The sequence below is a fragment of the Carassius gibelio genome, chromosome B3, assembly GCF_023724105.1.
Source record: "Carassius gibelio isolate Cgi1373 ecotype wild population from Czech Republic chromosome B3, carGib1.2-hapl.c, whole genome shotgun sequence".
NCBI lineage: Eukaryota > Metazoa > Chordata > Actinopteri > Cypriniformes > Cyprinidae > Carassius > Carassius gibelio.
The window spans coordinates 25,056,689-25,084,202 of record NC_068398.1 but is presented as its reverse complement, the minus strand read 5'-3'; the positions used below and the strand labels follow the sequence as shown (position 1 = coordinate 25,084,202).

The window sequence follows — 27,514 nt, the reverse complement described above, 5'->3', positions numbered from 1 at the left end:
AGCTGTGCGATGTTACGCAGGAGGCCAGTTTCAGCAATTTTTTTTTTTTTATAATCTCAGTTATCAAACCTCTGGATCGTCTAAGAATAAACACATTTCTAAAGGTTGAACAAAGCAATGTATGTTTCTCTTGATCACCTGTTTGATCTTAAGGCCCATGCTTAACATTTTTGTAGTTTTTTTTTTTAAATATTTTTTTTTATTCAGCAAAGACACATTTATAATGTTAAAAGATTTGTTTTTCAAAGACATGCTATAATATACATTTTAATAAATTTATATAAATGTAAGAATCATGAAAATGATGTTTCCCTAAAAAATATTAAGAAACAGAATTGTTATGAACATTGATAATTGAGCAGCAAATCAGCATACTATGAGTAGACTCAGTAAGACTTGAGTAATAATGTTGAAAATTCAGATTTGCATCGATCTATCTGTCTATCTTGCAAGCACAAGAACAAGGATAACAACTGTTAAAGAAGCTCAAAATAAGTTAGTTTAGATTTTTCCCCAACATTTATTTTATCTAAAAATAAAAAAAGCAACCTGTTTTTTTAGTAGTTTTAATGACTTTTCTAATCTAAAATGTAGGTGGGGTATGTCAAAAGTTTTAGCTGTTAGTGTATTTTTTCCAGGAAAAGCAAATGAAAAATACTTTGTTGTCGGCTGAACCGGTCAAACAGGTTCCTGTACACTAAACACATACCTGTTTCTTTCTCTTGCACTCACTTGCTCGGTATGGAACTTGATTATGTAGCTTACGGTGAAGTGAGAGAAAACTGAATTTATTACAACTAATTATTAGTTCATAGATAACTGCGTGAAATGGCAGAGGAGTGTTTTGAAGACCTCGATCCATTCAACTGTCCCATCTGTCTGGAGGCACTCCAGGATCCAGTGACGATTCCCTGCGGACACAACTACTGCATGAGCTGTGTTAAAGACTACTGGGATAGAAATGGCAGCAAAGACACGGGCTACAGATGCCCTCAGTGCAGGAAGACCTTCTCGCCTAGACCTGTCCTCAACAAAAACACCATGTTTGCAGAAGTGGTGGAGCGGTTTAAAAACACAGGCCTTCAGGATCCTCCACCTGCACGTTATGATGGACCTAGACGCACGGAAAGAGAAATCCACACAGCAACAAACTCCAAAAACGTCAAGATGTGTCCAGAAAGTGAGGATTTGTGCTGCAGGGCCCAGCTGAGATACCATAACCGTGACTATCCCAGAGAAAAGCACACAGTTATTGTTGTAAACGGGGAACCTAAAGGAAATATTTGTTTGCAGCACAACAAGCTACTGGAGTTTCCTTGTCGGACAGACCAACGGTTCATCTGCCCACTGTGTCTTAATGAAGCCCACCAAGGACATGAAGCCTTTTCATTGGCACCTCAGAAGACAAAAACACTAGAGCGCAGTACGACTCTAGAGAAACGAGAGCACAGGAGTACAGACAAAACAACTGGACATGGTAGGGGACAATGTAAAAGGAGGACTCATGGCTCTAGGCATAGACATGGACATGGACACAGGAGCGGACAGACCCGGGGCTCACGTGCTAAAATAGGGCATCAAACTCACCGGCATAAAAGCAGTAAACACAGAGATCAATTGCATGGGCACAGTCATGGTGCTGGACACCAGAAGAGACGACTGGGAATCATGGTCATGACAGGACCTGGCACTAGAAGAACCTCTGCGGATCAATTTAGAGCTGTTTGAACCTTGATTTTGAGCACAATGTTACAAGTGCATTTTTGTTATCTAGAGGAATGTTGCTTATGCTGGATTCGGACACGGACTGAAAGCTTGCGTCATTTATTTTGTGAGTCAGCAATCCATTTCTGGATGCATTTTAGGTTCATTCTATTGGATTGCGCATGATTGTTTGATGCTGTTTGTTCTCAATTCAGTGAAACACCCAACACATCTAAAATAACTAAGATCACATGTGTTATTAATACTGAAAACAGCCGGTTTTGAAGAGTTATGATGTTTCCTGAATGTTGTATCGGTTTTATTTTTATTTTTTAGCACATGTATTAGGGATTGTTTTCTTTGCAGCTGTTTAATTACTAAAATGGCTTGATTTTGTGACAACTTCAAATTAAAATTTCATGACTTTTCAGTTCAGTGCTCATAACAAAAATCAATTTCTTGCAGAGAGAGAGAGAAAAAAAAAAAGTATTGAGTAAAGAAATTCACATTATTGTTTCCTGGCCTGGAAAAAAACTAACTGTGAATTATTTACTGTTTGTATTACTACGGTTTGGAATTTCCCATTTTTTCTCAATAAATAAAAGGATTATTCAGTGTCTTTGATTGGTTAAGCCAATCTATTGGAAACATCACTAAAACATTCAAATGAGAAGGAAAATTACATAATATATTAATTCCTATTGTACCGAAAATGACTGTGGTTTGTTTTAAAAAAAAAAAAAAAAAGTACTAACACTTGTGATAAGTATGAAAAAGTTACCGTTTTCCATGTAAATTAAGTTCTTACCACATCATTAATTTGCAGTCTAAACATATCTTGTGTATTTTCCCTTAAAAAATTATTGTAATATGGTCACACTGGAAAACTTAAACATAAAATATCAAACTATCCAGTGAGAACATGAGGTGTTATAAATGACACTTGGAAATGAGATCAGATCTGATCACACTTCTCTCTCTACATTACCTCAGTTGAGATTGAAATAAAATCCCCTTCCATTAAACCTGAATAACATGTATCTCTCTATAGGCATGTATGGCTGAAGCATGTTTAATAACGACGCCGTAAACACCTCTTTTAGTTATGCTCTTTAATTAGTCCTGGAAAACATGTAAGGCAAAATGGTCACATCACACACAAAAGCGTTATGAACTCTACGCAGTCCAACCAACCCAGAGTCAAGCACAGACACAGCAGCACTTCAGATTCTCAAAATTAAATGAAGAAAATTGATGGAGGGCTTTAAGAAACAAACAACAACACAAACAACCCGTGGTGCTTCTCTGACGTGTGTGGAGGGGAGGAGCCTTAATGCTGATGATAGGGGCGGGGTTTGAATTTAGAACCAATCAGTGAACAGGAATGTAAGCTGGTGCCTCTGATTGGCTCTTCAGTCAAAAAGCCAAGCAGGAAAATTGGAACTGTAATTCACAGAGTGCAAACGGAGCCTTTTGTGACTCGAGAGCTTTCTGAAACGTCTCTAAAGTCACGATGGATCTTTATTAGCGCAATAATGCATCCGAATGTACATAAAGAGTGCATTATTAAGCGAGATGTGTGCAGTGTGCATTTGCTACACAAAGATAGACCTGTTACACTCCGCATGTGTGGGAAACAGTCCACAATGACTCACTGTTTCTCATATGTGCCAGACAAAGAGAAGGAAAAGACATCGGCCATATAAATTTAGAGCTAAAAGCCTTTCGAAACTTCGTTTCATTAGTGGTTTCATTAACGCATAAATTAATAAATACATTTCACTGTAGGCACACCAAACTGCACTATGTTTGCGTATCTAACATCCTAAATAACGTCTAGGCATGATGCGATTTAGCGCTGGTTAAGGCTGCATTTGCTGCAGGAATTCTGCCCTCTGCAAACCTGAGGGGCGTTTCCTGTTCTGGGAAAGCTATTGGACTGAGAGACTGAGGAAGGAAGCAGCTTGGCTCGAGCCGAACCTCTCTGTGGATCCCAGTCGCACAATTCCATATCCATGACAGACCCTCGCACCTGCAGCTGAGCTCATTGTGGACCCGTTGTGAGCTCCAAAAAATAAAAAGGAAGGGGAAGAATACTCCAAACCATCACGTTATTATAATAATAATGTCTAAACCTTGAGAGATTTAAAGTTAGCATTCCCAGCACAGATGTCATTGTTTTTGGGTGTGGGTGCTCCGAACGGTCTCTGAACGGACCCAGCGGCGCTTAACACTAGCCAATGCAGACAGAGCTAGGGAAGAAAAACCCGAATCGACAGCCGCTCTGATGTCATCAGCAGCCGAGATGAGTTCCAGAATTGGAATGTCGCTGCTGGATCGTCTGGAAATGAAAACACAGCAGGGTTTGCTCGTGAACGGGCCTCGAAGACTAGATGTCAAAGGCACATTTCACCCAAAAATGGAAATTCTGATTATTTATGGTCGTTCCAATCCTGCATGACTCTTTCTTCTGCACAAAAAGAGATTTTGCAGAATGTTGGGAACAAAACCCTTTCTTTTGGTTACCACTGACTTCCATTGCATGGACAAAGATAACTTCTTTTATGCCTCACAGATAAAGAAAGTCTCACAGGTTTGAAACAACGACAATTTTTATTTTTAAGGTGAAGTATCCTTTCAGGATCGCGATTAATGACTGTACATTCACTGAGAAACAAAGAACAACCAATAGCCAGCAAATCCTGAAACGACTTGGAAAACTACACCGACATGAATCATTCGTTCGTTCTGACTGCTGCTGGATCTTTTTGTTGGGTTACCTAGGGTCATAGGTTAGAAAGTGCGCCTCATTTCCTACAAACACCCACATGATACACAAGTGCATCCGTAAACAACAGTACACCTGATCTGGGGGGTTTCAGATCAGTGGGAATGAGATTCCAGCCCTTCAGGACAGCAGAGCTGAGACGGGACGAACTACGGTCTACGTGCGTGGAGGCAATCTGGTGTTGGTCTACGACTGAGGCACAGTGAGAACGAGAGGTTTTGCATGGATGTGAACGTTAGCGGAAAAACAAAATTCGGAAATCTGTCAGCACCAATAATATTCAGGGCATAGTCGACCACACACGACAGGAGCAAATTCAGAATCGAGATCTTTTACTGCAAGGTCATTTTGACAAAAAAAAAAAAACCCACAGACGGTTAGGTTTTTTTTCTTTATCTTTCATTCTTTTTTTTTTTTCTTCAGTACAGCAAGCACAGTTATAGCGAAGGTCATGCCTTCACGAAAAAAGTTTGGCACACTCGGTCAGGACCAACGAAATCACATGATTCATCACATTTTAGAGGAACTGCAGCAAAGCCATTTGAACTCAAACTACTGAAATGCAGATCACAAAAACAAACATACAAAAAACAAAAATGAAACCTAATACAAAGAGGACGGAGATTTTTTTACTGAAGTGTTAGTTAGGGTCACCATCCACAGGAACACAGGAAGAGAGCCAGCGGAACACAACAAGAAACTGAAACTCAATCCCTCAGATCCGGAACTCAAAACCGGATTGGGATTCAGTGAGTTGGAACATGGTGACTCTTCAGACTAGAATGGCCGTTCCACACCCACCCCAGTGCATTCTGGGCCTGAATGGTTATCTGCACTCGTAGTGATTATGTAAACACGAGCATGCATCGAACAATGCAGCCTTCTGAGCATCTCCATGCACATTCAAACACTTGTTTCTCGGTTTTAGAGGCGCACACAGAATGAGTTTGTTGGTGGGAGAACAAGAATGTGACTGAAACGGTGTGAAAACCCGGACGGGAACCAAAGATACAGTGGATTGGGTGTGGAACCACCATTCTCTATAAGTGTAAGCTGAGTGCAAACGATAGCAAACCAATGCAGGCCGTTCACGGGGGCCGGAATATTCAAGAGTGACGTGAGAGTTAGAAACTGACAGAGGAGGAGAAAGAGACGGTTAAAATGCCAGACGGTAGCATAAGGTGGCGTGAGGGAGGTAGAGAAACCGAAAGAAAGAACATTTGAATCTAAATCCGACAACAAACCTGAGGACAGACGGTCAAATACAGAAACACACGTACTCGCACACAACAAACGCACATATAAAAGAGGGGATCTGGTTTTGTTTCACATAAACACTCACTGAAATGAACCAGACTCACAGTGTGAAAAGAAAGGAGTGCGGTCAGCAGGTGTCTTGATTACTTGAATGATAGCACTGCACTGCATATAAATCACCAGCGGAGGCAGTGGATTACTGCGCTCTGAGAAACCGGGGAGGGGGAGGAGCCAGAGGGATTGATTGACAGGTCTAAGAGAGGGTGTAGCCACATTCCTAAATGCATTCAAATAAAACCACCAACGTTTATGGTATAAAAGAAGCTGCGAGTGGTTGTCTGTTTGCATTCGTCTGCGATGTGGGGGTGAGACCTAACTGTCATCTCGAACTAGCCTAACTGCTGTTGCTATGCCAACCACAATGACGAAATGGGAAGAGAGCGAAAGAGAGTGGAGTTAGAAAAGCCAGACTGGTGTGGAGATCATATTTAAATGCGAGCTGCAGGTCAGCATGATCGTGTGGTAAAGCCATCACGGGAACGAGGGGCGGAAAGCGTCAGGATCCTGAGGAATCCTGGAGGTGGTTTTGGAATGAAAGGCCACTCCTGTCTTTACGAGTCCACATCTGATACAAGAGAAACGATGGGGAAAAGGCTGGGAGAATGTTCTCTATAATTGGTCCTGCTTGCCAAGCTAGACTCATTAAAACCCTGCCGCTTGCCCTGTTTTAATGACATGACACATTGATCAGCTGAGGCCTAAAGCACCCTTGTTAGTTTTCGGGGTAAAGTCTGCGATGTGCACGTGTATGCATAAAAGAAGCCCGTTGTCCCTCTCGGCCAATCAGAAACTGCCCTGACTCCTCCAGGGGGCGGGGCTTGAGTACATGTCAGTGAGTCTGGCCCAATAAGGGGAAAACAACATAAACAATGGGAGTGTAGGTGGGTGCGCTTGTTTTTGCATGCCAAAGTGGGCAGAGAAAAAAAAAAGCTCTTTCACTTTTGATGACGTATGGTGAATCAAACAAGTGCACCCACTTCAGAACAGAGACGAAAAGGGAACAGAAAAGCCAATCTCACGGTGCATACGCAAACACACGGAGGGGTGTAGAGAGCGAATGAGGTGGTTTTTGGTTTGCGTCTACAAAGAATATTTCAGTGGTATACAATTTTATAGTGCATTAGTTTGGCAGGAATAACGTTAGAGGATAGGGTAGTACGATTTTAAAGGGTGAAGAGTAAGGTTATTTTGTTATATAAAGACGTTGGTTGAGTAAACACTGCAGTGATGGTTATAAAAAGGATAATACGGCCCTAGCATGCCTTGGTGGCATGCAGTCATATGAAATAGTTAGAAAGGACACAGAAGAACCGGGAATAAATACTACCGGATTACAACAGAACGTAAAGTGGTGTGTTCCCTTGGTGTATAAAGTGTGTGTGTGTGTGTACGCAAGTGGTTGTGTGAATTCTGTTGATTGAATGATTGCAGAAATGCAGGTCTAATGTCAGGAATCACCTGGGGTTAAGCGGATTACACTATACACCCCTCCATACACACACACACACACACACACACTCAAACCACTCCCAAACCGCTGACACAGACACAAAGCACATCCACAATGTTTCTCTCCACTCAGTTCTCCTCTTTCTTGGCCTCTTCCTTTTCTTCTGCTTTCTTGTCATCTTTCTTGGCCTCTTCCTTCTCCTCCTTTTTCTCCTCCTTCTTGGCATCGTCCTTCTTCTTGTCTTCCTTCTTCTTGTCATCCTTTTTCTTGTCATCTTTCTTCTTCTCCTCGTCTTTCTTGGCTTCCTCTTTCTTCTCCTCTTCCTTCATGGGCTCGGTGGTGAGGATGATTTTACCAATGTTGTTCCTCTCTTGCATCCTACGCATGGCATCACCAACCTGAGAGAGAGAGAGAGAGAGAGAGAGAGAGAGAGAGAGACTGGTGAGGGTGTGGATGAGGAACTGTAGAGAGAGCAGCTTGACTGACCATCTGCTGTGGTAAGAATATCTAACAAGCTGTTGACAGTTGATCTAATACTAAACTTCACGCGCACACAAACACACTTTTATGAGATTCTTCATGTCTCCAATTTACTCTGACTCCAGAGAGTAAGGTGGCAGATGACCTCTAGCTACAAGCCTTTGGATTCACACCAGTGAGAACTAGGAATTGCTAAACAGAATCTTATCGAACAAAAAATTGGAAACGCCCCTGAGTACCAGAAGTCTAGAGGCTCTTCAAAAGGCTGAATATCAGCAAAGTATTGTTCTATATTGTCCATCAATGTTCTTCAATCGCCAGTACTCAAATCTACATAGCAGTATGGCTTTAATAATTTATAAATATTTATTTTATTTTTGCGTTTATATTTTATATAAAAATAAATTCATTCATGGGTTATTACATATATATACTAAAACTTTATGACGTTGTAATTGTCATTTAAATTTAACGCTTATTTAACCTGTTAACGGTCACATTTTTGAACATAGACTTGAAAGTGCATGATCCAAACCAAAATTTTTATAAAAATCATGACCGAAAACATTTTGTAACATGATATTGATGTACCGTTTTAAAATGGGTTTCAAAGGATGAATTCTGAGATTTTATGGTTTTCAAGTGATATATACTTTATGATGATTTCTAAAGTGTGATAGAGAAAAAGGCACAAAGACTTTTGTTTGACAAAAGGTCAGAGCTCCTTTTATAATGTAGGTTTCTGAGGTGCACTCTTGTCATTAATTAATTATTACTTTTCCTACATAATTTTTAACAAGAACAAGATTGGTAAAATATCTATTTAGGAGTCTTAGAACTTTCAGATGATGTATAGGTTCTCATGATTAGGATTTTATTGTAATATAGTGAAGTAAAAGTAGGCATCCGAAAGAGGGGACGGGTGACAGTTAATTTGACAATTTTATGTTTCGATTTTATATTCTAAAATTGTTGATTCTCTCTCTCTATATCTACCTATACACACACACACACACACACTATTTGTTTAATTAGCCAAGCAACTATAGTTTGATGTCAATAAAGTCAGTATATCCAACGATCAATCATCTAATGCTATGAAGATGCAGATGCAGATGACTGTGTGTCAGTTTATCAGCTAGTCTCTGGTCGGTCCACCTGTCTCCCGCTCTGTTTTCCCCCCAGTTCACCTCTCCACCAGCCTCTAACAACCAGCACCACAGCAACGGCCAGCCATCGCATAGCAACAGGGAAAAGCAGCCTGGCCCTGACGATTGACTCGTGGAAGAGAATGAGACGGGAAATGAGAGCAGGGAGATCAACATACACGGAGCGCTTCAAACAGCTCTTCTCCTCATCAGCTCAAGTCTTGAGAAATATTCGCTTCAGTTCAATGCGAGAGCACTTCATAATTCCTTTTACCAATTTTCAATAACACCAAAGTCTGACGAGGCTGATAAAAGCCTGGATCGTCATAAAAGCATCAGCTCGCAGTCGCACTCACTTACTGGAAGCAGGAAGAGAGACGTCTCCATAGCAACAGGAGAGATAAGAAAGGAGAGGAAACAATAGGGAAAGATGGATGAAAGAAGAAGTGAGGAACGAGGCAAGAACGATTGATCAAACGGTGGAAGGAGAACGAGGCATGGGTGGTGGTTGAGGTGACACCCTCGCATACAGTTAATCTTCCTGGCATAAATACACTTCCAGACATAATTATACTCTTTTCCCCAAAACACATCAACTCTCGTGGGACGCTCATTCATTCACCTGTTCTAGGTGGTAGGTGGAGTCGATTCGGGGCTTGATCTTGCCCTGTCTGTACAGGTCCATAATGACTGCCATGGCCTGAGCGATGAGCTCCGTCTCAGAGTCCAGGTACCCCAGGTGAAATCCACACACCGAGCGGTTTCCCTGGATCAGGCTCAGAGTGTGTACGGAGAACTGCTGGTACCAGGTCTTAGCCACCACAAACAGGTTCTTCTTCTGACCCGCCAGCATGTTAGCGGCACCTGCAGGGTGCAGACACAAACATGACACATGGACATACATCAGTGCATTGACATCAGGATTTTGGATATTACTATAACAGCAAAGTAATTTTCTAATCACATTAAGAGAAAATATTATAATATACATACATACACATACACACAAACATTATGAGTCCACAGTTTTAATATAACCCCTGTGGTGTGCAGTGAAATTGATGGGGGGGGGGGGGTAACCAAGAATGAATGGGAGAAAGTTACGAGAGAGGAGGCGATATGATCGTGATTGGTTCATGCAATAAATCCCGCCTCTTGTGAGTTCGCAAGTCAGTCTGAATGAACAATATAAATGGAGTTAATGGACAGACTAATTAAAAAATAAATAAGTAAACAACTCAAATACTGTTATAATAACTTTGTTAGGTCTACATATGACTTGAAATAGCCCAAAAACTTGATTTGTGGGAGTTTCTAGTGAGCAATCAACTTAAATCTCTTATTGTTCTGTGACCAACAGACCTATATTTACAGCGTTTTGATGACTGATGACCCAAACATTTTTTCCAAAAATTGTTACAAGTTAACTGTTAAAAAGAATAGCTGGACAAGTTCAACAATAAACATCATTTTGTCATTTTGAATTTAAAATGCTTAAAAACACTAATTTTAAGAGATTCATGCTTGGCTTTAATAAACAGAATATTGATTACACTAAAATGTAATAATATAAAATAGTATTGTTTTTTTATTTTTCTGATAGTTTAAGTTAAGTTTGTTTAAACAAGAAAATGTGACCATGACATGAATTTGTAATATACATACGTGTTTTGTTCCCACTTTTATGAATTGATTGAAAGTGACAGTAAAAACATTTATAATGTTAAAAAAACACTTCCAATCCAAGTGAATGAATCGAGAAAAACGTGGTTTCTACTAAAACGTTTTTGTAAACTGCAAACACTTATTTCAACACTTACAATAAAAAGATGAAATATACCTTGAGCACCAAATCAACATATTAGGATGAATTCTGAATGATCAAGAGAAAAAAAATATTTATAGCAAAATAATAAGTTTCTGAGGCATAAAATAAGTCTCCTAATGAGTTTAAAACTTTTCTTTAATAGCTACACTAGTAAACAAACCCAAGCATTTTGGCACCAATTAATAGCAAGTTATTCCTTGTGCACATCCTCGTTTTGTGTTTTTGTATGTTTCCATGCGTCTTCACTGCCCTCACGTGTAAATAAAGTAAAACATAAGGCAGAATAAACCGTTTCATAAACACAGTTCTACCATCATACCACCCATTCCTACGTCCTATAGCATGTAAAAATGTCTTTGTGTGTGTGAGAGAGAGGCGTCTGAACTGTGAGCATGTTCCTCGAGCATGAATAGGTGTTTGTGTGTGTTTTCTGCATGTAAAATGTGTATGCGGTTGACCGACGGGTGAATTACGGCTTAATGGCTCCCACAGTGAGCGTTCTTCATTTACAGAGGAATGACATGCCTCTCTGGCCCTCCTTCTCACTCGCTTTCTCTCGTTTCCAACACTGCACTCTTTGACCCGTCTTCATTCGCTCACTGTCCGCACATCCCCTCGCGTCGCTTCCCATGTCTGTCACTCCCTCGCTTGTTTTCTCCCTCTCGTTTTAGTGTCTCTCCACACGATTATCCCCTTCATTTCGCACGTCTTCTCTTTCATTCTCTAACCATCATTCTCTCGGTTCACTTCAGAGGTGGCTTATTAGCATGCAATAAGATAAAAACGCCACATATTGGGACGAAAGAAGGACATTAGAGTAAATTACACCCCATCATACCATTAGCGAGGGGGAAATGTACACATAAAGCAATGACAACCCTCTCTGTCTCCTTCTCTCACACACACATATTCACACAAAGCGAGCTCTGAGTTGGCCTGTGATTTGGACCTGACCCAGTCTGCTACATTCGGACACATTCTGGGTTCTGTGTCAGATAGAGGAGCCATTGTTCTGATGAAGCAGGATAGAGGAAGAGAGCGAGCCAGAGAAAGAGATGGCGGGACAAAGACAGTTGTGTGGGACTTCAGGACGCCATGTTGTTGAAGGGGTCTTGTTCCGGGTATTGTGTTTCTGAAGTTGATTTACTGTAATACGTCACTGTAAAGCTATTCAGATTTGTCTGCTGGGCTTTACTCAATTGAAGCAGTAAGCCCTACAGAGTTAAACTGTAGCATTTGGTCGAGGTGACATGGAAACACGTAATGAGAGGAGAGGAGTGTCCGCCAGCTCACCGTAGCTGATGAGCTTCCCCATTGGTTTCAGAAGGTTGTAGCCCTTATGGGTGTCAGAGCCTCCCAGAGGATCCAGAACAATATCCAAGCCTAAAACACACAGGAAGAAAGACACAGATATATCATGTTCTTCTTGCATTAATTCATATACGCTGCATCTATAAAACTAACGGTTTGTCTGATTAACAAAGTCTTCAAAAGAGTGCATTGCGTGAATTAGAAGCAAATCTTTTGTATATTTATTTTCCAAGGATGTAAATCATCATACTAGAATGATTTCTAGGATATAGTATATGATTTTCAAAGGTGATTTTCAAAATGCAAATATAACAAATACAACAAAAACCAGCAAACAAAGAAACAATTTATAATTAGATTTTAAAAATACATAAAAATAGAAAACTGTTGCTTTGAATTGTAACCGTATTTGATAACAATATTATTAATTATTAATATTAGTTTTTTTATTTTTCAAATAAATAGATTAACTGAGCATGAGACTTTTCAAAATCTTTTTTTTCTTTTTTTAACTGACCCTAATATATTTTTATATTTATGAAAGAATCTTTATTTTAGAAGAATGTTTATTTGATCATTTTGAGGTTTTCAGCAATGCACATCGATTGTGCTGTGTTTTAGCAGTTTGATGCACTGTAAAATCATTAAAAGCTTGATTGCAACAGCAAGTTTAGCACATCAATGTATTGCTGAAGTTCCTTCAACAGTTCTTGATGTGTTAACTCTGCTCGTGTTGACCCGAGTCTGGGTTTCTACATTTCAAACACTGTTATGGTCAGAGGAGTACATCAAATAAAATGTTCGGTCATGGAAAAGAGCCAAACAAAAAAAGAAAGAATTTGTCTTGTACGTGTTTGTGATAAGATAAGAGAGTAAACAATGTTTTATCGGACACCGTGTTAAGAGTTACAGCTGACACACACACACACACACCAAAACCTCAAGAGACACAACCCAAAAAAAAAAATAATAATGTGAAAGGCAGAGTTTACAGATGGACTTTCAGAGTTTAACATACACAAACGGTCTGCTAACAGCAAAGCAGAAAGCCTTATTAAAAGACTTCTGCAGGATTTCCATTCTGGCACTAGATTCACAAGGCTATTTGTGCACATAGCACCCAGAGTAAAAACGACAAACTGAAACCATTTACATAGATTTATTTGTGGTGATTAGTCAGTGAGGAAACGTGCTGCATTAAAAATGATGTTTGATTATTAGCATATGGTCTTAAAACAAGTGTATTAACCACAGATAAACTACGGTTCAAATTGTAGGTAAGGCTTATTAATGAAAGTAGTATTTTATGCTCAGTAAGGCTTCATTTATTGGATCAGAAATGCAGTAAGAACTGTAATATTGTGAAATGTCACTACAATTTAAATAACGGGTTTTAATTTCACTATATTCTAAAATGTAATTTATGTCTTTCATGCAAAGCTGAATTTTCAGCATCATTACTTCAGTCTTCAGTGACTCCTTATCCTTTAGAAATTATTATAATATTCGGATTTGGTGAAGAAACATTTCTTCTTATTATCAATGTTGAAAACCGCTATGCTGCTTATTACTTTTTTGGAAACATTTTTCCAGGATTCTCTGATCAATAGAAAAAGCTCAAGACCGATATCTTCATAAGATCTATCTTAATAAATAAAATAAAAAAATCTTGACCCCAAACTCCTGAATGGTAGATTACCTTTGGGGCTGATTTTCCGGACCTCCTCCACATAGTCACGTGTCCTGTAGTCAATGGGGTGCGTGACTCCGCCCTGGCTGATGACCTCGTGCTTGCTGGCCGAGGCGGTGCCAAACACGGTGACATCACTCACCGTTTTACACAACTGAGTGGCAGCGATGCCCACCCCACCTAGAGAGGAAACAAAACTAATTATGAAACGAGAAGAGCCCTGAACACAACGCATTTTCCATCTCAAAACAAGAACAGAACCACGCAAGCAAAGGGCACTACAGGACAAAACTCAGTGCTGCCATAAGACCTTAAAGATGAGCACCCACCCACACATGAACAAACATTTGGACCTTTGTAGAGGGCCATTATCCTGGGTTAACTTGCAAAGGCAAATAACTTTGATCAATTTATTAATGGATTTTCTAATGTTTTTCTTCTGTTGAGGATCACAAATTAATTTGAGAGAAACTCAGGCTCATGAACATGAAAGCTTAATGGTTTTAAACACAGTGGTTTATGAGAACGGTTTACTGCGTACACAGTCTGCTACCGTTACTACTGAAAAACAGCAAGAGCAAACATCTTTAAGTCATTTCAAAGCATAGTATTTTCAGTGCCAAGCTTTAACCTCAAGACTGAGAGAGGCTCCAGGACAGCAGGTCACCAATCACCAGCTCTGTCTGACGGCTAACGTCTTAAAGATGCCATTTACATCAGACAGAGATTGTGAGCAGATCCATTTAATCTCAATTTTTACTGCGCGTCTTGTTTGTGTGTGTTTCAAAGAGAGAGGCAGAGCAGTGTGTTAAAAGGTCGCTAGTGCATGAACCTACAAAGGGTAAAGCTTATCTAATGACAAAATTAATAGAGCACACATACAGTAATATTTATAAATGTGATCAAGTGCTGTGGGCTTTGGATTGTGAGAAATGGTGCTTGCAAACACACACACTTTTTCTGGCCCTTGTGATGAATAGGATACATAATTAACGCCCAATAATCTAAAAAATTAAATTACATTTAAAACGCCAGAATGAGTAACAGCATGCAAAAAATTTTAAAAAATAAAATAAAAAAATCAATTAAATAAAAGTAAAGTAAATAAAATCATATATAAATCCCTAACTCAGTACTGGCTACCTAGTTTATCAAGAACTACAAATCATCTTTTTTTTACAAACGTATTTGTACAATAACACTAATAGCAACTGCATGGTTGAGGTTGACTCGACAATGTGTAAAAACGTAACTTTTCTTCCCACTATGCTTTAGAAAGGTAGATTGTTACTCAGTCCACAGTGTATAAAGCCATGTATACATACAGCGAGTTAATGAGCTTTTACTCGGGCCGAGTGAATCAGACGAGTCCCTGTAGAGCTCGTATACAGTATCTTCTTCATTAAACGGTCCCTCTCCTCCTCTCCCTCATTCACTCGCTAGTGAATGAAGTTTGTGTTGCCATGGTGACTCAGGATGAGTTGGTCTCTCTGAAAGCAGCGGGGCCGCCATTTTCTCTGTCAGAGAAACACACGTCTCTTTCACATCATGCTTTTAACCTGCTGTCTCTCCCGTCTCACCTCCTGGACCTCGTGTGGGGCGTGCGGTGCCAGGCTGCCCCATGACCACTGAGCTCCGATCACAAGACCTGTGAGAGAGCGGCCAAGAGATCCCCTCAACCTCACACACACACACAAAATCAACCTCTTTCATGGGTTCTCATATCTGCTAATCTCCAAAAATATGTGCACTTTACTCTCCCTCACCGCTAACTTGTGTGAATTTTATTATTTCTGCTCAGCTAGTAAAGACACACTAGGCTCAGGCCATGGGAAACTACATCGGACCCAGGGTCTAATAACTGGGGTGTGTGTGTGTGTGTGTGTGTGTGTGAGTGATCGATTATTATTAAATGCAAGGCTGCATTTAAATACATTTTATATTTCAAATTAATATAATAAATGATTAAATATAATTCAAATAATAAGAAAATATGTAAATAATGTTTTTTCGGCTAACATTAATATGTTTGCCATACTAATTGTGTTCACAAAACATCAGTGGTAAGGACGCATCTCTCTATTATTTAATGTTTTAAACGTTTTTTCCTCCTTCACTGGTTTATTATTGTGTTTATTACAGATAAACCCGCCTCTAAATAGCATGCTAAATCAATAACTGTAGTTTTTCGCTTCAGGAGGTCTCTTTCTGTCCAAGTGGGCAGTTCCTGGCCGAATAAGCTGCAGTGAGGACCAGACCATATGTCGTTCAGTCAAAGGTCTGGCTATAAGGGAGGCTTCTTTCCCAGGCAGCACTGTAATTGAAAAGTAATCGAAACAAAGGGTTTCTGAATTAAATATAAGTGCACTGATCAAACTGACTCCCGGCTTGTGGAGAGCAAGAGAAGAATGAATCCGTGGCCACATAAGCAGATTCTCCCGTTTAATTCCATTTGTTGCGCTTAGGATCGTGTGGCATTTTTATTTAAGAAAATTAAGTGCAATGTTCATCTAATCAGGTCGGTTTACCCGAGGGCATACGAGGCTGAAACACACACACAGTGAACTCTTTATGCTTCCTTCTATCCACACTTTCAAACACACACACACAGAGTCTTGGCAGCCAACAATCTTGGCCACAACAATATCACGCTCCCAGTATCACCCTCTTCTAGCGAGAGTGAATTTTCCCCCAAAACACTGAGGAATTCTGCAGATTCCCAACATACGAGCACTCGGCCCACACCCTCAGTGCAAACAGAGGACACACACACACACACACACACACACACACACACACAGAGAGAGAGAGACTTATTTCACTGCGAGCTGTTTGACAGGATTCAAAGTGGAGGATGTAAATTTGTGCTAACCTATAAACAGCTTCTCGTGTCTGACTCTTACGGTTCATTCTTTCAGAACGGATCTCAAATCAACTCTAAAGGCAAAGGTCCAGCAAACCAAATAAAACGGCTAGTGACTGGTCAGTCGAATTCGAGTCAGTCACACACACACACACACACACACACACCAATCAGACAGATATTGTAGTATTTGTCATGAGGCGCTGTCACAATGAAGAGGCTGTAGTCTGCTCGGATTTGTTCTGGCTGCTTATAAAAGCAGCAATAAACTACTAGATCACATTTCCACATGTCCAACCTTACAGGGGAGTGAGCTTATGCTCAACAACTGGAAGGCTAGAGATGTAAAGAACATTTCACACAAAGTGTCAATTATGACACATCAAGTTAAAAATGTAAAAGTGCAAATAAAACTTGACAACTGTGCAACGTCGTCACTGTGAACTAAAACTAGATCAGTTATATTAGATAAAATGCATAAACAAATTCAATGAAACAAAAGAAAAATATCTAAAATTAATAATCTAAAATTTAAATGAAAACTGAAGATATATTTTAAAAAAGCCAACAATAACGCTGCGGCTGAGGGGAAGAATTTCTGTGGTTGTAACTTTTTTCCCCCTCACAAAAATCTGTTGCATGCATTTAAAAGTCATACTTTGTCTAGTATGGAAAACTTTGTCAAAGTCATGCAGTCTACTTTGACCTTCGTGTGTGTGTGTGTGTGTGTGTGTGTGTGTGTGTGTGTGTGCTCCATACAAGAAACCAAAGTCTGAAGTGACATGGGAGTGAATAAATTACAGAATTCATTCTTGGATTAACTAATCTTTAGAAAAATGACAGGGGAAGGGGACAATAAAAGATCATTAGAAGTTGACTTCATATACCATAGCAGATGGGGACTGCTCTTCGTTGAGGTTGAAATTCTTAAATGCTGTTTTTGGTTCGAGTTTAATGTTTGTTTTATTTTACAAGCGAAGTGCCCAATGACATCCATGGCTTTCCGGACACAACAGTCTATTATAACAAGTAGGCAGTTCTTCACTCTTAAAGCGTTTACACTACAAACACACTGTAGTCAGACGCACTTCCAAATACCTTTGATTGATCCAGTCACAAAACATTTTGGACCTTGTTTACACCCGTGTTGATCAATGTCGGTTTGTGATCAGATACTTTCATGCAGCCTTCAGTTCCCTTGCACTGCAGCTGAACGGAAAAGAGTGACAAGCATCAACTAATGACTAAAACTATTTTTTATTTGGAGGTAAAATACATTAGCCTAAAATCATGCAGCATGCTCCATATGAAGGTGCAGTGCCATTCCTCACGTTCAGTGAAGGACACATTTCCATTTTTACAGCGAATTCAAAAAACATCCTGTCCACTGAGATACCAAGGGCTTCCTGAGCGCACACACACACACACACGCTCACACTTGAGCATTCACAGACACACGCTTAATCTCAAGAACAAGAAAACATACAAGCTGAAACAAAGGCCGATGGATAGAATTGCGAGAAACATGATGCGCTGCAGAACTACACACTCCTCATCTGTGATTGACACCCCATTCCAGAAATGACAGACCAGAGACCTCCATTTATTATGAGGGTTTTGGTTTGATTTCTCTGCAAATATTTGTGACTACAACTAAGTTCTGTCTTAAAACATCCCCTCTTTTCTCTTTTAGGGTGTGGTGGCGGTTCAAGGAGACGTTTTCCAGATTCTGGTTTCTGCAACACTCCAGTTTGGACGAGAGTGTTTCCTTCCAGCCCGAGCCAAAGCTTCACCCACACCCACACTGTCTGATGCATATGTCCATAAGCATTCACAGGGGATATCAGACGCGTATCAGACCCCAGAGAGGGAATATGAGAATAGTTTGTTGGGCCTCATTCATGAAACACAAGCAGAATTGATTCCACTGTATAGAATTAGCAAATCCAGTCTTACGTAAACTGTCAAACAAAATTGAATGCTGCAATTCAAGAATGGTTTTCATTCAAGATTTACACAAAAACGCACGGTTTGTGTGCGTGTTTTTTTGTGCTCGTTTTATACTTTTCCAAATACTGGAGGAGTATTTCAAGATATCAATGATTATACAAACACGAGTAACATTAGTTCACTACGAGTGCACTGAAACCAATAAAACATGGAAACCATCTCATATGCTTTTTAAAGGATGTGCCTGACTTCCCAAGCAGCTAAACCGAAGTCCTCAAGGCACTTCTCAGGAAAAGTTAATCAGCTAATGTAAAAGTGCTGCATACAAAACACCGCAATACCTCCGCCAGGTTATTTCATCACTTTGAAACTGAAAAACACAATGGCTTTGTAAAAACTGGCTCCTAGTACTTGAAAGTCCCTTTCAGGGCTTAGGAGTCTCCATTAAACACATTTTCATTAGAGAAACAATAATCTAGCAACTACTAGCTACAATTTTTGTCATGTAACTTGGAATCAGTAACAGACTACAAACTTCAAAATAATCTACCCAACTCTGCACGTAACATCAAGCCAAAATGACAAATGTGTTTTTTTTTACCAGTAGTTTGTGCTGTGAACATGGGGTGCTTGGCTCCAATTACACTTACAATCAATGGCTTTAACTGTTGTCTTACAATGAATCTCTTTAGCTTGTTTAAACAATACCACACATAAATACTTAGACCTCAATTACTTTTTGCCATTTTCCATTTTTGAAACACTTGAATTGGATGAATTTGAATTGGCCGTAGGGTTTCTAAGCAGTGCTGTCAGGCAGGAAACGGCTGTGTGTTAGACCTACTTTTCACTTTGATGTTGGCAGTTTAAATGCTGGTATTTCGCGAGTATGTGGAGGGCGTACCATACCAGAGAAGTTTGTTCAAAGTTTGCGGATTTTGTCAGAATTTTGATGCACTTAGCTACTCCCCTCAGTCTGACTCCAGCCATTTCAATAGCTTTCCCAACTTTTTTTTCCCCAGAGGCAGATGTGATATCACGGTTTAAAACAGTGGGGGGTTTTTTCATATTGACACCACAAAAATGGTTTATCAGCCTGAAACTGTGTTTTCCCTCACTTTGACTATTAAATATAATTTAAAAAGACCCTCATTAATAAAAATGCACGCTTAAAAACCCAACACCGCAACGTACTCATAGACTAAATAATCAAAACAACACCACACACACATACACATACACCATTCTATTACGACTAGAAAACCCTTCATCACTAGAAATGTTGCATAATTAAATGAATAATTGTGTAAATCACTGTTCAACCAAATAACTATCATCCCAATATCTGTCAGTTTTTTAATACAGCCAGAGCACGGTCTTCGCTGGGAGCAGAACACTGCCTAAATGTTTTGAAACTAAACAGCTGCCAAGGGACACGCTCATATGAATTTACTGAGAAGAGGTTTGTTTGACACCTACAGGAATATCCTCGGAGAAGAAACAAACTATTCAATCCTGCACCTGCACTTACAGGGTCTCCCAAAGTTCATTATTTAGAGAGTATGGTTTCCCAACACACCCCCACACGTGTACACCTGCAGAGAGAGAGAGAGAGCGAGAGAGAGATCCCTTCGGGGCTACACTTGGAAATAGTTAAATTGCCACAAGGGACTCACTGATCCACTCCCACGAATGATGATGGGAGCACATCAGTAAAATGTAAACCACTGCTGTACTCCCTCGCCGCTGTAAAAAGCCCCAGGGCTCCCTTTTGGCCAGCTGCAAGAACCGTATACACACACACACACACAAACACTTACGCACACCTGAACATGATGGATGTGTGCATTGTGCTGCAGCTAATGACAATATAACTGAATTAGGCTGCATGTAATCCCTGTTAGGAAGCCTGTTATACATTTGCATGGTCTCCCCAGTGCACACACACGCTTACCTGCAGCCATATGGATGAGCACGCTCTGGTTCGGACGCAGGTGTCCAAAGTCGAAGAGCATCAAGTAGGCGGTGATGTAATTGACAGGAATTGCCGCTGCCTCCTCAAAGCTCATGCCCTCTGGCATCAGGAAGGTGTGTGTGGTCGCCACCACTACTACTTCCTGCCACATACCGCTCCGGTTCAGAACCAGGACCTTATCACCCACCTACAGACAAGAAAACCGAAACATTCAAAGAACGTTTGGACAACAGCCCTGGAATGTTTCAGCAACAATATGCCTTTCAGTGTTTCATGCCACAGTCACCATAGCAGTGCTGCAACGATACTGAATACGTCAATAAACATTTAGAGTGTATTCGAGAAGATGTGATAATGCTCAGAGGAGCTGTACAGTTATTTGTTCATCTGCGGTTTTGCAAAGTATTGGAGTTAAAAAAAAAAAAAAAATTATTGGCAGGACAATTGCCCAGCTGCACAGATCTGGGAGATCTTGTGTATGTTTTGTTGTCATTACCCTTCAAAACAGTTAGCATACCTCAATGAAATAATTGAACCTGTACTGTTGGCCAGCTGGACTGTTTTGTGAATCTTTGTCTTGGAGCAGATAAATGTGCTCGATTTAGAGTTGTTCAATTATATCATTTGTAACGGAAAATCCTTCAGTTACCTTGGTGACCCCCCACGAACACACACACACACACACACACACACACACACACACACAGAGAGATACAGGAAAACTCATTGAGCAGACTTCCACTACTTCCTTTGGAATGAAGAAAGATAAGGAATGCAAACACACATTTGTAGCACATAAACCACCAGTGAGTTTGTGCAGTTGAAATTGAGCTAAAGTGGTTTGTTGCATAATCAAAACTATATATGACAATGCATAATCGAATATTTTGTGATATGGAAATTCACTATTTCCTGCATGCTACTAGGAGCAAATCATCCATGCTTGTTACTTTATGCTTGTGATTTTTAAATCAAAATTGACTTTCAAAACTTAATCTCGCAGTGAAAGGATAGATTTCTTTCTGGTTGAGTATATGCTGGACTTCTCCAATCAAATACAAGCATTCAGACCAGCCTCCATCCAATCAACAACCAATAGATAGAACCAAATCCTCATCCTATTTTTTTTTTTTCCTTTTTCAATAAGTGGTCTCTTTCAGATGTTGCAGTTAAGAAGAAAAGGTCTTGCGCTTATTCCATTACCTCACAATTTTAAAGGCGTACACATGTCAGACAAAGCAAAGCTACAGTTGTGCTAAATAGGTCTTTTAGTCTGACTTCACAAAAACCTGACCAGTGCTATTTTAACTGGACTTATGCATTTACATGGAATTTTATTGTCAATTTCTCTAGTCCAACTTTTCTTCAAAATATCTTTGAGTTCCACAGAAGAAAATGACCGGTTTGGAACTACATGAAGCAGAGTAAAATTATGATTTTCATTTTTGGGAGAACTATCCCTTTAAATGCAGTCCCACTAATAACCCTCTAAGGGAATTGCACGGTCTAATATCTGCACCACTAATGGCCCATGTTTTCAAATCAATGGTTGAGCCAGTGTTGTTGTATCCAACTCAGTCAAGCTGCTAAAAAAAACAAAAAAATCATTGCCATTCTGTTTGATGTCACTGGCGCCAACAAACGGCACACTCCACCTTTAAGAGGTTTACAAAATTCATAAGAGCAGTGACACTGACTGGCCCGACCTTTGTAACATGCACAAAAACACTCGACACTTATGTCCTGTCCACCACTTGTGTATTTTCTCAATCACTAGCATCACAAACATCCCACTTCCTCCACCACTCTTTCTCCTTCTATCACTCCTTTTCATCTCTCATCTCCCCCTCTACCTCCGTCTTGCTTTCTTTATTTCTAAAGATCAGTTCCTCTCATCGGGGGGCAGGCAGATCCTTCAGCCTCAATGAGCTTGAGAGAAGACAACACACATACACACAGCCGAAAAACCAACTCTTGCCACAAATGAGCTTCAGGAACCACACATACACAAGCTTTCCTCAAAAGCAAGATGCAAACACTAATATACCAAGCGCTTCCTTCACAGACAGGAAGACACAGACAGTCTAATAGGCCCCAGGGACGCATGGGCATCTTTGTCTATACAGTCCAATTAGAGAGCGGGACTACTCCCAAGCCGATACGTCTGTGTCCCAGTTCATCTCTCCTCACGGTTTGCAGTCTTTCCTGTCTCTCTCTCGTCTCATCTTTCACGTCTCAGTCTTGCTTTCTGCCATTCTTCTTCTTCTTTCTCCTTTAATTGGACTCTCTGCACATCACAGATCAATGGACACTTAAGTCTCGGCCAGGAACTGGGATCATGACTCACCATACGGGGAAATCAGCCCTCTTCCCCCTCCTTTTTTCTCTCTCTCCTGCTCTTTCTTCATCAGACTTGCAAAACAGTCACACTTGTGTCACTAACTCATCATACTTTGTATTCCGTGCTTGTGCTGAACAAACACACTTTTAAGCTGAGATTGCAAAGATCAAGGCCAACTGAAGGTCTTGTAAGAAGTCTGTCACTGGCTGTGATCCTCTCCCGTCTCTCCGGTCTCTTCCTGTCCTGTATGCATGCACGTACACACTTAAACACACATGCTCTCTCTCACACACTACCTTTAAAGGGTAAAGTGGCTCTCTCTAATGCATTTGGCTCATGCAATACATCTGTCGGTGAACTTCTAATCTTGTTGCTGTGGAAATGAGCAGAATTTCTGCTCCATAAAGCTTTGCCGTCTCCCAGTGCTGATTTTGTTTATTTGTTTATTCTGTTTGTTTGTTTTGTATGTGGCAGCCATAGCCCTGCGGTTGAGGCTCTGGGCGGCGAACACAAAGGACGGCAGCTCAAAATCCCACGTGGGGTGGAGAGATAGAGATCACAATCCTGTTTTATCACCACTGTGCCTTTGAGCAAGACGCTTAACCCACGCATGCTCCAGGTGGGGTGCAGTCCATCTAAAAATACACTGTTGCTTTAAAACTGGAAGCATGTATGAAACAGCAACTAATTATGGAGGAACTAGTTACTAAATATTTCTGCTACATTTTAACTAATTACTGAAATATTCAGAGTAGTGATTATCTAATGATTATTTTAATATTAATGAATATGAACAAAAAGCTTATTTTTCACTTGCATGTTTACTGGTCTCCAAGCATTGTAAAGAATTGTTATTTTGCTAAAATAAAATAAAAAGTATTGGGAAGTTATTTTACTGACATTTCTTGTGATGTGAACATGCTTTACTCTCCTTAAAGTTATTTTAAATAACTATTTTTAAATATCACAATCATTTTATAATAACTATTCATGCAGCTTAATGAGCTCACATTAATTGAGAGATTACATGGAATATTTTTAACTTTCCCCCTCAGTTTGTTTTATTTTTTCTTTCTTCAATTTTTCTTCTCTTCTGGACCTGCAGAGATCCTAACCCTGTAAGAACTAGAAAAGGCAATAAAGTGACAAAAATGGTGACCAGTACAAGACTTAAGATATACAATGTCCCTATTAAATATTAATAACGTTAAATTTTAATAAATTCCTATAGATTGCAAAAAAAAAAATAAAAAAAATAAAAAAAATTGAACTACCAACTTGCCATTCAGCAGCAATGTTACCATCTTTTACTCAGAAATAATAGGAAAAAACTTTTATTTCCACATAAAATCTATTTTTATACTTTTAAAACTATAAAAGTATTATGTTGAAAAAAAAAAAACTTAAAATGTTAAAAAGTTAAAATGCACTGTAAGGTACTGTAGTCGCAGTTTGACTTGTCAACTTCATTATTTATTATTGCTTGCTTTTATGCTGCACCTAATAAAAAAATAAAAAAAAACTGGTCTTAGGGAGTCATTTTATTCTCATCTGCGTTGTTCATACCCTACAATTGTTAAATTAGGTCACACTGCCATCACAGCACCAGTTCGGTTTCCACCTCTGTAACCACTCTCTGCACATTGTGAAACAGTTACCGCTCTTGTTGTATTGTGACATTACGGCTCAGTGAATGTTTTTATTATGTATTCACATTGAAGCAGCTCTAACATGTTGATCACTCTTACAGTACCACTAACTGATCGAATCTCAGCTTCCGCCTAATACACCCATAACTGTTCCTTTATGGCGCCGTTAAACTGCTCTTAAATGAGAGTACGTGAAAGAGAATGTCAGGTTTCCATGTCAAAATCTAATGGTTAAAACGGTTTCTCAATCTCAAATGTTACACAGCACCATCAGATTCAGCAATAGAGGCTTGTGTCCCTGCTGTTCACTTACTGATATTCACTGCATCGCTGTTTATCATCGACCTGTCAAATCACACACACACACAGAGGGAGGGAGAGAGTGAGAGACCGAGAGAGAGAGGAAATTCCAGGCTGACAATGTGGTCCAGAGAAAGATAATTGTGAACAGATGCATCTGATCCTCGCAGCAGAACTCTGACGAATATTGTGTGTGGACACAAGCAACAAGTTGCATGAATTATTCATTATAAGAATGCTAATATACACAGAGTGGGCACAAGAGAGCGGTTTCTGAATAACATCGGTCAGGTCATGTGAGAGGATGTCAGGGCCTTTAGCATCCACCTCTACAGCGATGTGCATCTCCATCTCTTCCTCCAAGAAAAAGTCAGTTTCCAGACGCCACAATCAGCAGATTCCTCACCTCACATGCTCACCAAACAATGTCAGCTTTGCCAAGAACTATCAGGTCTCACAGTGTGAGAAGAACCAATTTTTTGCTTGCTGACACAGTAATACACAGAGAGAGAGAGAAAGAGAGAGAGAGACCGGTGACCTTTTAAATTCAATATCGGTGACAGACGAGGCTGAGGAAGGGCTGGACCATCATCATCCTCCTATGCATCACCCAGCAGCCAACGCCTAGTGCTCGCTCCCTCTCTCCCTCACACACGCTTAGGCTTTAATCTGCATTTCACACAATTATTCAACATCTGACCTCGACTGCTTCTCATTAAGCGTGTTTATTCTCGGTAATACAAATATCAAATCCTTTCAACAAACTCTCACAGAGAGCCGGTGCATGACGTTGCCATGATACGTTGCCATGGAGCCCAGCGCAGCGACCACTAGGCATGACTCATCGATTCGTTCATATGGAGCACATATTAAGTCAATTAGTCCACGTCATAGACGCCGCCGTTTTCTATGGAGCTGAAAAAGTAACCCAATAATTAGATTTATTGATCTTATTTAATCGTACAGATATCCGCTGGCCAACTGTATCAAATATGGTAGTAATAAGAAATTGTATTGCATTGCCACCATGTCCACAGAAACAGGCGCTGACGTTTATATAAAAGGGAAGAAAATAACGAAGAGAGAAAGAAAAAAAATTCTGGCAGGAATGATGAATGATGTCAGAGTGTATGTCGGTGTCACAATGCGCGAGGCAGATGACAAAGGGCGCGTTCGATTAGCATTTTCCCCCTCTCGCGCCTCGCCCTTTTCACTGCGCGTGGAGAGTCTTCCACGCGCACACTTGACACCGCTCACAAAGAGCGCTAAAAGTGCATTAAACCCGCCAAGAGCAGAATTTCACTACTTTTTTAGAACGTCTGGAATTGAACGCGCGCGTGCGCGGATGCTGCGCGTCTCAGGTGCGACTTCGCGAGCGCGGAGAGAAAGAGGGGCGGTGGTTCATCCACACAGAGAGGCGATCAACTCAGAGCTTCCAGTAAAATAAACGACAGAAGCTGTGAACGCTGTGTTTGCATAACGGCGTAGAAGAAGTGGCATATCTTCAGGCAGTTACTTTCAACTCGCCGCGTACACAAGCAAAGCTCGCTCTCCCGTGAACGTTTAGCGTTCCGACCCATTGCTCGGGTCAGCGCGACAAGAGCCCCGGTGATTCTGAAAGGAGGCTATCGGTGCCCCTCCCGCTCCTCTTTTGTCTCCGGTGGCGAGTGAATGTGAGAAGAGTTTGAGAACGAGTCTCTTTGAATGACTGACATTATTTTTGCACAAAAGAATGAACTGTAAACATTGTGGAAACATTTTCAAATCAACAAACGCGTTAAATGTGCAATAAAATAACACCGTGGATGAATAAACGGCTGTATGGTGAACTAAGCGAAGAGTTAACTCACTTTTCTGTCAGTCACGTCTTCACCGACAGCCTCGATGATCCCGGAGCACTCCATGCCCGGGGTTACCGGCGGGGAAGGGAGCCGGTCGTACAGTCCCTGTCTCGCCATCAGATCGGCGAAGTTCAGCCCGCACATTTTCACGCGCACCATCACCTCGCCGCTTTTGAGAGCTGGCTTCCCCTTCTTCACTTGGAGCTTCACCTTATCATACCCGCCGTAGCCGGTGAGCACCAGAGCCCGGTAGCTGAACGTGTCCTCCTCTGGGGCTTTCTCCGCGGCGGGCGCTGGGGTGTCGGCGGCAGTGGCGGCCTCGGCGGAGGCGCTGCTGGGCGGTGGGTCTGGTTTGCTCTCGGTTTTGGGGGACTCGGCGGGCGTCTTGGTTTCTTGCTGCTGTTGCTGCTTCTGCTCCTCGGCATTTTGCTGCTGGGCGGGTGCGTCTTCGCCGGACATGGTCGGATTTTGAGTCGAGAACTTTTGAGGAGAAAAGACGCGTTTGTTTTCCTGCCTCGAGTTTACGAGCTACTTCGCTGTCCACGGTTTTCTCAGCCTTTGCAAAATAGATGCTGGAGCCTGAGAAGGTGAAGGACAAGGAGACAGAGAGAGAGAAAGAAAGGGAGTGGAAGATGCCTCACGACGACTAGTGAGTGACCTGAGGCTCTGACAACTATTGAGAATAAACGAGGCGTGGCGAGCTGCAAAGCCCGGAGAAATGGATTTAAGGGGGGGGGGGGGGGGGGGGTAATGGGTTGACGAGTCCAATGAGGGAGTTTGTGTGCTGACAGGCAGCTGTGCTGACTTCAATTTAGTAAATGCAGTAAAGCTGTTTTTACTATACTCAGCTGAAATTCACACAAGAGAATGAGAGGAATT

The 27,514-nt window shown here is 40.8% G+C and overlaps 2 protein-coding genes across 2 annotated transcripts; one reads left to right on the top strand and one right to left on the bottom strand.

Moving 5' to 3' along the window:
* The first annotated feature begins 706 nt into the window (after positions 1-706).
* si:busm1-163l24.4 (uncharacterized protein LOC368754 homolog) lies at positions 707-2,687 on the top strand. The gene has a single exon (XM_052553068.1). The coding sequence runs from the start codon at positions 829-831 to the stop codon at positions 1,726-1,728; it is 900 nt and encodes a 299-aa protein (XP_052409028.1). The 5' UTR covers positions 707-828; the 3' UTR covers positions 1,729-2,687.
* Positions 2,688-2,801: 114 nt separating this feature from the next.
* On the bottom strand, positions 2,802-27,330 carry vat1 (vesicle amine transport 1). Its single transcript, XM_052553065.1, has 6 exons — positions 26,645-27,330; positions 20,484-20,691; positions 13,726-13,896; positions 12,009-12,098; positions 9,510-9,751; positions 2,802-7,657 (listed from the first exon to the last, which is right to left on the bottom strand). Exons 1-6 carry the CDS (start codon positions 27,092-27,094, stop codon positions 7,388-7,390), a joined length of 1,431 nt encoding a protein of 476 aa, XP_052409025.1. The 5' UTR covers positions 27,095-27,330; the 3' UTR covers positions 2,802-7,387.
* Between the last annotated feature and the right edge of the window lie 184 nt (positions 27,331-27,514).